The sequence below is a fragment of the Berghia stephanieae genome, chromosome 9 (assembly GCF_034508935.2).
Source record: "Berghia stephanieae isolate SIO BIC M18660-M18661 chromosome 9, UCSD_Bste_1.3, whole genome shotgun sequence".
NCBI lineage: Eukaryota > Metazoa > Mollusca > Gastropoda > Nudibranchia > Aeolidiidae > Berghia > Berghia stephanieae.
The window spans coordinates 37,250,200-37,260,104 of record NC_088368.1 but is presented as its reverse complement, the minus strand read 5'-3'; the positions used below and the strand labels follow the sequence as shown (position 1 = coordinate 37,260,104).

Below are 9,905 nucleotides of genomic sequence, written 5' to 3'. Positions count from 1 at the left end.
ATACCACCTGTTTTGGTAACGAAGTTGGTGGCAATTTTCAAAGGGAATTAACCATTTGTAACAAATTTCTTTTTTTTTTTTTGTCTCAAATTCCTATTTTCTGAAGTTCTGATTCCACTTTTGGACCATGAAGGGTTGACAGGTCTGGTCTGGCCAGGATTGGCTGCACTACGTAAACTCTTAAACTTGAGACTTTATCAAAGTTATGATATCAGTTCAGTTCAAGAAGGCTTTGTAATTAAGAATGGGTATGATCTATATTAACTTTCCAGGTGCTCCAGGCCATTGGTCACATTGCAAAGTGTGCTCAAAGTGACCTACATAGTGAAAAATGTTCACACATCACGATTGGTCGTCATTGTCTTCAGCTTGACTCATGGGTATGTTCAGAACGTTCAGCGTGTTTACATTTGTTCAAAGTGACGAAAACATGAATTTAGATCCCTCCCATGTGTGACAAGATAGATGGGTGTCATTTTGATTTGCTTTATATATGAAGTAAGCGTTGTCAAGCCAAAATGGAAACAAGCGTTTTATCAGTGTTCAGTGGTATATATTGAGAATGTGGTGTCACTTGTACTGTCACATGCTGAAAAAAAAACGTTTTTAAAAATTTGGCCAGAAAACTTTTCCTTCAAATATTGCTCAATTAAAATGACCCTTACATTGTCCAAAACTCTCAAACCTGGAACTTCTCTGATGAGTTTTCTGGCCAAATTTTTAAAAGGGATTTTTTTTAGATGACAGCAGTACATGTGGTTCTGTGCTTACATGATGCAGAATTATCTAGAATAAATATAAACTCTTAACACTCTTTTTTACTTAATACATTTTCTTTGTTTTTGTTTTATCATTGACAGAGTGGGGGGGGGGGGGGGGGGGGGGGGGCTGTTATGTGTATTGTCCGTCTCCATTTGTACAGAAACAATTCTTCACCCAAATGTAATATTTGATAAAAAAAATTATGTGAAAATCTTTTATTTCTGATGAAAATTAAAAAGTAAAAGAGAGTTGATATAGAAGATTTGTTTATGATGCTAGTAGAAATATTTCATCAGAAATAAAAGATTTTTCACATAATTCTATTAAATATTACATTTGGCTGAAGAATTGTTTCTGTACAAATGGAGACGGACAATACACATAACAGCCCCCCGCCCCCCATCAGGGATGAGCGGGAAAACAGGCTTTTTGACTATGTTCTGTGTTGGTGAGTTGGATTTTTTAAAAGATGAAAGCATAGGTTGTTGAAGGCAACAGTTATGGTGGAAACTAGAGGGATTTGTTTCCATTCCATTTCTTCCATTTTCCATTTTTCTCAAGGTGATATCATTTGATGAAGAGAAGCTTTGTAGGAAATATTATCATACATCGGCCCTGTAATCTCTACAATAAACATTTCTGGGTTTTTGTATTTTAGTAGAGGGCATCCCTGGAAATATTATCATACATAGGCCCTATAATCTGTACAATAAACATTTCTGGGGTTTTTTATTTTAGTAGAGGGCATCCCTGGAAATATTATCATACATCGGCCCTATAATCTCTACAATAAACATTTCTGGGTTTTTTTATTGTAGTAGAGGGCATCCCTGGAAATATTTATATTTTCCAATTCACTGGATAAAAGAAGAGAAGGATATTTCCTTCTTCTTCTTCTTCTTCGTCTTGTGGAAACCTCCAATATTGTCGAGGATCACTCCACAGTTTGTAGTGTTTTACATTTTAAACTTGCTAAAACTCTGCACATAATACTAAAACCACATAGATTAAAAAGTCACGTTGTGAACTCCAGCAATCGCGTGAAGGCATGTTGGCAACCGTTTTCAGCCACTTCAGCTGGGAGGCTATTCCATAGTCGGGCAGTGGAAGGGAAAAACGAATACATGTGGGCGTCTGTTTTTGATGTTGGGATGGTTACTCTTGCTGTGTGTCCTTGTCTAAGTGATACTGCTTGAACTTGAAGCTGGAAGTAATTAATGATAGAAATCAAAATGGAATGGAAGTTTCGATTTAATTTACAAAGATGGTTATCGTTTCGGATTTCCCCTTTGCCAACAAAACACGATGGATAACACACATGAAAAACTCTCATTCGTATTAAGTGTTCCATTCATCATGTTTTGTTACAAAGGGGAAACCTGAAGTGACCACATCATCTGTCTTCATAAATTGAATTTAAGCTTTCATTCCATTTTGTTAATGTTCAGATTTATGATCTCAAAGAATTTTCCACACTGATGGTCGGGGTAGTAGGTCACTTGCTGTGTCTTCTACTTCTATCCTCCATATCTGCTTTCCACGTCCATGTTGATCTGTCTTTGTTCTGGATTGAGATTGCTCGATTTTTTTCCTGCTCCCGGTAGGAGTCCTTATCTCAATTATCTGGGAGGGATGCAGTCAAATGTACAGTACCTTTTTTTGAGAGATATTTTCCCCCTTGTAAATCATCTGTCACTGTTGTGATTTATTATGATCATTAGTTTTGAATATTGTTTATGTACCATGTAAACATTTGAGTGTATCTGTCACAGCGGTATTCTGGGTGGGGTTTCCGACCTCCCATGGTGGGCAGGTGGGTACTTGCTGTGTCTGCTATCCCCCTGTATCTGTTTTCCGTCTTTGTCTTGGAATGAGATTACTTGGTTTTGTCCTGACCCATTTGAGTGTATTCCTCTTAGTGGGATCTTGTGCTGGTGTTTGGGTGAAACATTTAGGTAATCTCAAACTAAGTATACTGATAGTGTGCTCTTGGAATTTACAAGTTCTTTTAATTGTACATCTAGAATGTTTTTACTATATGACCTAAATGTGTCGCAACAGACAAAATATTTAACATAGAATGTTTTGGGATAAAATCCTTCTTCGGCCAACAACAAAAGTGTTATTAAGAGCGCCTGTAAATAGAGTGCACAACTAGCTGCGCTATCAAGATCTCCATGATTTGTAATATGTAAATAATAAAAATCTTTTTTTTGAGTCCTCGTCCAATTATATTGTGAAATTCTTTATTTAAACATCACCCGCACGAGTTATTTTATTGAGTTTGTATAAAAGCGTTGTTATATTTCTATGAATAATGAATGCCAAATGATGATAATGAGGACGGTAACGATAAATTTTTTTAAAAAAATGAATAAATACATAGCTGCCAACCCTCCCGCAAATTGCGGGAGACTCCCGTATTTATCACCGATCTCCCGCTCTCCCGCAGTTTTTTAGTATCTCCAGAAATCTCCCGGAAATTTATCAATTTGAATATTGAGTGTGATGAGTTGCTGGTTCTCTAGACAATCAATTGTCAACTTTTTTATTGGCTGGTCGATGCTATGAAAGCAACAGAATCGATACCAGTAATGTGGCAATAGATTATATAGGATTGTAAAAGAATATATTGTGGTATAGATATTTTCAATTGAGAATAATTTGCTTTTGCTTATGCCCTGCCTTAAGTCTTCATCAATTTTCAAAATTTCCTAACCACAACGTGTTTCAATTGCTGAGGACGGTTTCTTTCTAATTGGGAGTAATTTGTATTTGCCTTTTATACTGCCTAAAGACTTTGTTGATTTTTAAAATGTCTAAACGACAAATTGTTTCAAGTTCTGAGGACGGTTGTGCTAATAAATAGAAATATTCAACTTCATTCAAAGCTGAGTATAGTGTTGAATTTCCCTGTATAGTTAAAAGAAAAGACGCCTCATTCGCCATGTGTAAAATGTGTCATTCAGAGTTTAGTGTTATGTATGGTGGACGTGACGATGTCAAGAGGCATGTTAATTCTAAGAAACATTTGATTAATGCCAAAGCTTCATCTAGTGGCAAACCAATTACATCCTTCTTTTCTTCAAATTCCAAATCAACGCCAGTGGATGAAGCTGTGATTAGGGCAGAGACTTTATTTACTTTTTTTTATTGGAGCACAACATTCCTTTAGCAGCCTCTGACCATGCTTCTAAGCTTTTCAAAGCAATGTTTTTGGTAGATAGTGTACACCCTGAAGAGATTATTAAAAGATACAGCTGTGCACGCACAAAGACAACGGCAATTGTTAAAGAGTTGGCTATGGATGCAAGACAGTCTCTGATTGAGAAGTGCAAGACCTCTCCCTTTAATATTGCCACTGATGGGAGTAATGATAAAACAGACAAACTCTACCCTTTGATTGTTGTTTCTGCTGATGAGTCAGTCAAATATGAGCTGTTAAGCTTACTCGAGCTAAAAGACAAGTCAACAGGAGCCAATATTGCAAAATTAATTCTGGATGAGTTGTGTAGGTTGGGGATCCCTTTTAGCAACTGCATGAGTTTGTGTACTGACAATGCTCGTTCCATGATTGGAGAAGGGAAAGGGTTGTATGGTGTGTTGCTGAAGGAAAATGCAGGATTATTGCCACTGGTTGTCCGTGTCATCGCCTCCACCTGGCTGCAGAATGGGCATCAAAAGAACTATCATTCAACCCGGAGCCATTCTTTTTAGATATTTATTACTATGTTGAGAAAAGCGCCAACAGGTTCCAAACGTTTCAGGAATGCCAGAGTAGCTGTGGTACTGCAGAAACGAATATCCCTAAACATGTTCCAACCAGGTGGTTATCTTTGGGGAAAATTACAAAATGGGTGCTGGATCAGTGGGAGCCCCTAAGAAAATTTTTCAAAGATGAATGTGACTCTGATAAAAAAGAAGGAAGCAAGACCAGTGACAGAAAGAGAAATGCTCTTGCAAATCTAGATTCTCGAGTTACAAAACTGACTTTGCATTTCTTAAATTTCATGTTACCACTTTTTGACAAAACAAATTGTCAGTTGCAAGCGGAAACACCATTGATCCACAGGCAGCGCAGAATTTTGTGCAGGTTTATCAAAGACTTGATGGTTTTGATAGTGAAGCCTTGTGCTATGCTGTACAAGTGTGTTACTGATGTTGACCTGGATCAAGACTACAACCTCAAAGACCCTATGAACATCTCACTAGGAGAAGCTGCCACATCATTCATACAAGAATCAAAATTATCTGATGATAAAGTGAAGAAATTTAGAGTTTGTGCAAGAAACTTTGTCAAGGTGGCTATCAAGTACTGCCTTGCAAATTTGAAATTGACAGACCCCATCCTCTTGAATGCTGAAATTGCAGATGTGAGCGTGCGCATAACTATGTCCTTCAAGAGCGTTCAGTATTTCCTCCAAAGATTTCCTCAAATTTTGCCATCTGGGGCGAGCATGGATGATCTTGAAAGGGAATTTTTGCAGTATCAGGTGGATGATTTGTTGCCAAACATTCTTGAGATGGACGGAGCTGATTACCAGTGGCAAGAGATTAGTACTCTAAAGGATGAAATCGGTGACTTGAGATTTAAATTCTTGCCAAAAGTCATGTTCACCATATTGTCAATTCCCCATGATAATGCCTCATGTGAGAGATTATTTTCCACTGTTCGCAAAAATAGAACAGACTTCAGGGGTAGTTTAAAGACTGAGACACTAGGAGACATCATTTTGGCAGAACAAAGTGGTACAGAGTGCTACAACAGGACTTTGTCTTCTGCTTTGCTAAAGAAGTGCAAATCGGCCACATGCAATGCACTGAGCGGACAAGGATGCTCAGCCGCAAAATAGATCTCTGAAGCCCTGGTGTGTTTGTAAAATAGTTGTAGATAGTGTCTTGCCAACTGTATATATTATTATTCTGGATTGAGTTTTATTATTTTATTTCTATTATCGTGTGGACTATTTGAAAAGATGGGAAATGTTTTATTTGTTAGGATATCAAATGGAGTTAAATTGAGACATGGCAGTTAAATTAACAAATGCAATTGGACATACCTCTGCATTTTGGTTCATTGTTGTGCATCACGAGGAGTAATCATGTGGCTTATGAAGAACTAGCAGCGCGTCTTCACTTCAGGTCAGTAAAAATGTAATCTCCCTGATTTTTATCGAATCTCCCTGATTTTTGTTCCAAATCTCCCTCTTAATTGAATTACCGGGTTGGCAGCTATGATAAATAAAATTTCAATGTGTATAAATGATAACTACTGTATTTACTTTTCAAAAAATAGAAATTGTCCTGATTTGTCTGATTCGTTCCTTTTTTGTTGGATTTCTGTTTTGCAGGGGTTTTTGCTTTGTTTTGTTTGTTTTTTAAATTTATTGATTAATTTATTTTTTTTCGGTGTATTTTTTGTGGGTTTTTTTTTTGTTGTTGTTGTCGTTGTCTTTAAAAAAAATTAATTAATTTTTCCCAGGTTATGGACGGGGTCCTTAGTTATCTTTAACGTGGTTTCAGAATGGAACTCTCTTCCCTAGAATTGGAATTCAACAATTATTGAACACCCCGTTTCCTTCTTCAAGTCAGCTCTCGTGATCCGGGTCTTCTAGAGCTTTTATATAGCGCAATATCCACTTATGTGCTCAAAGCGCTTTACAAAGGGTTCCTGACCAACAGCACCACATAACATGTAGAATGAGACATAACGCCTGTTCGTTGATATTACAATTTCTTTTCCGACAGAGACAACGCTGTTGATGGTCAAGCTCTCATTTTACACCTGAGTACGGTGGACTTAACTATGCGCCGAAGGAGGCTCGAACCCAGGACCTTTCATTCCGAAAGCGAGTGTTATACCGCATAGCCAATTCTGATCCTCCATGGTGGGCAAAGAGGTCTCTTGTGTTTTCTATACTATCCCCAATATCGGTTTTCCGTTTCCATCTTCTCTCATAGTGGGCAGGGAGGTACATGCTGTGTCTTCTATCCCCCTATATCTGTTTTCCACCATGCTTTCTGTCTTTGTCTTGGAATGAGATTACTTGGTTTTGTCCTGGCCCTGGCTGGGAGGGAAACAGTCAAATGCATAGTTATTGTTTGGGGAGATGATATCTTTTTCCTTGTAAATCATCTCTCTGTGTTATGTATTATTTTAATAATTATTTTTGTGTTAGGTATAATGTAAGCATTTGAGTGTATTCCTCTTTGTTGGATTTTGTGCTTGTGTCCGGATGAGACTTATAGGTGATCTCAAACTAAGTACATAGGCGGTGCGCTCTTGGAATCCGAAGGTCATGGTCCTGTTCTGAGCAGCGCCTAGTTGGGTCCTTGAAAAAGGCTCTTTCCTCACATTTCCTCACCGTATTCCTGGGTGGGTTTCCTGACCTCCCATAGTGGGCAGGGAAGCACGTACTATGTCTTCTATCCCCCTATATCTTCTTTCCAACATGCTTTCTGTCTTTGTCTTGGGATGAAATTACTTGGTTTTGTGCTGGCACTGCCGGAAACTCTAGCTGGGAGGGAAACAGTCAAATGTATATAGTAAGTAAACTATACTTACCCCGTACTGGGTGTAAAATGAGAGCGTTAACAGCGTTGTCTCTGTCCGGAAAAAAAATTGTAATATCGCCTCACAGGCGTCATGTCTCGTTCTACATGTTTCGTGTTGCTGTTGCTCGGGGACTTATTGTAAAGCGCTTTGAGCACTTTTAGTGGATATCGCGCTATATAAAAGCTCATTTTAAAATTAAAAAAAAATATATTTATAAGGTGGAAGTTGCAAGCCAAATGTGTCGCTCTCTGAAAACAAAGACATTTTAGAATTGAGGCAAGAACACACGCCCTTCACTCTCATCTTGTCTAAAACTCTCAAACCTGGGATTTCCTTCAAAATAATAATAGAATGCACGACCTCCCCAGGCAGCTGTTCGTGTCGGCTAAAAATAACCGAAACCGGTAATTCAAAATTTAAGAGCGCACAATTAGAATTTGGACTCATTTTGCCTTTCCAAAATAAAGAAATGAATGATTAAAAGTAATGAACAAACAAACAAAGCAATACTTAAATAGATACATAAAACAAAACAAAACCAAACCAATCCGAGGCAAGTCGGGGGGTAATTTTATTTATTTGATTTGTTTATGAATTAAAAGCTTTTCTGTCCAAAGTGTAAATAGGTGAATCATCAGTGTATTCTTGTGCGTCAGTCCTGATGCAAGCAATCGTCAACATTCCAGGCGAGTGGTTCTCTCTGTAACATCCTAGAATTGTATATCATGTTAATATTATGTCTTCACCATCTTCACAATCATCATTACAACTACCTTTACCAACAACACATCATCATCATCATCATAATTATCGTCGTCGTCATCATCACAATCATCATCATCATCATTATCATCATCATCATCATCGTCATCGTCATCATTAAAGTTGACTTTTGAGTGTTGACATTCATTAAGCAGAAGTTGACATTTTTAAAAACTCAAAAACACCAAAACACCAATCTACAAACTCAAACATCTTCAAATATTCATTTTCACCCGCACTATCAAAGACTGGAACACAACAGATTTAGAAACCTTCACACGAACATTATCAAAATTCTTCAGCCTAAACACCAACAATGGCTGTCACATTCAACAACTCTCTCAGCTCTCGAATACAAATACTCAGAATTGAGTCGACGACAAGTAACATTCAGATTCAGAATTTATGAGTGTTGACATTAAGCATAAGTTGACTTCATGGGTGTTGCATTTATGCGGATTCCACACTATTATAAATGCTGTTTGGAGAAGGTGGGACATATTTCATATAAAACCACGCACTAACACTTGGATACAAGTTAAAACTACCTATATCGCGACCATCTTTCAACCCATTGTTTGGGGGGGGGGGGGGGGGGGGTGGTGGGTAAACTCAGTTGATAGAGCACCCGCTTCACATGTATACTATTTCTTACCGTGATCAGCACAGCTGACAGGAGAATTCACACCTGTACAGCATGAGATGAGGGCGCTTTTGACAGTAGCCTAACCTAGCATAGATGGGACAGTTTCTGTCGTAATCCTTGCATTGGTGGCCTGTGTGGATAAATCTTCAGTGTATTTATTGGTGGATGGGAGGAATACATTACTCTTGTTGCTGCTGCTGCTGCTGCTGCTGTTGTTGTTATAGCTACAACAACAACAGCAGCAGCAACAACAACAACGACTACTACAACAACAACAACTACTACTACTACTACTACTACTACTACTACTACTACTACTACTACTACTACTACTACTACTACTACTACTAATAGTATTATTACTACTACTACTACTACTAATACTAATACTACTACTACTACTACTACTACTACTACCACCACTATTACTACTGCTACTACTACTACTACTACTACTACTACTACTACTACTACTACTACTACTACTACTACTACTACTACTAATACTACTTCTACTCCTCCTCCTCCTCTTCCTCCTCCTCCTCTTACTACTACTACTACTACTACTACTACTACTACTACTACTACTACTACTACTACTACTACTACTACAACCATTACATTCATGCAAATCGTTGTTTATTTTCTTTTATGTAAATTATGTAAATCACTTTTTACTTATTCTAATGTTCATCCCTTCACCATAGTTCATTAAATTATTCATTTCGAATTTGTACGCACTAAAATCAAGACTTCCTTTCTCTTCATAGTCCTCTTGATAACAGTACTCTAGAGGATGTGATCTGGTTGGTCCTGGGCACCAGCATTTACAGTCCTTGCCTACGAATCCTTTCTTTGGACAATCCTCAGCTGTAGTGTTACAAGAATCTGGTGGAAGAGATGGAATGCGATGTTATGTAAAAAAAAAATATCTCTGTCGTGTATCTGGAATTTAGTAATGTATTTATGTCTTTATTGTTTTTTTGTTGTTGGCTGAAGAAGGGTTTTGAGCCCGAAACGTTCCATGCTTGGTATTTTGTTCATTTTTGTTTATTACTTGTTATGTAATGTTATACAATAATTAATTGATATTGCGTACAGAATCCACAAAATGCTCAATGGCGCTACACATACAGAGACTATAGATAACACAAAACGCAAATACTTTCACTATTACTA

The 9,905-nt window shown here is 37.6% G+C and overlaps 1 protein-coding gene across 1 annotated transcript in view; it reads right to left on the bottom strand.

Moving 5' to 3' along the window:
• Nucleotides 1–7,871: 7,871 nt before the first annotated feature.
• Nucleotides 7,872–9,905, bottom strand: part of LOC144980167 (uncharacterized) — a 4,050-nt gene continuing 2,016 nt past the window's right edge. Inside the window, exons 2-4 of the mRNA XM_078927741.1 lie at nucleotides 9,468–9,614; nucleotides 8,736–8,856; nucleotides 7,872–8,028 (exon numbers count right to left, since the gene is read on the bottom strand). Of these exons, the coding sequence (XP_078783867.1) occupies nucleotides 8,741–8,856; nucleotides 9,468–9,614 (263 nt within the window). The 3' untranslated portion in view covers nucleotides 7,872–8,028; nucleotides 8,736–8,740. The remainder of the gene's footprint in view (nucleotides 8,029–8,735; nucleotides 8,857–9,467; nucleotides 9,615–9,905) is intronic.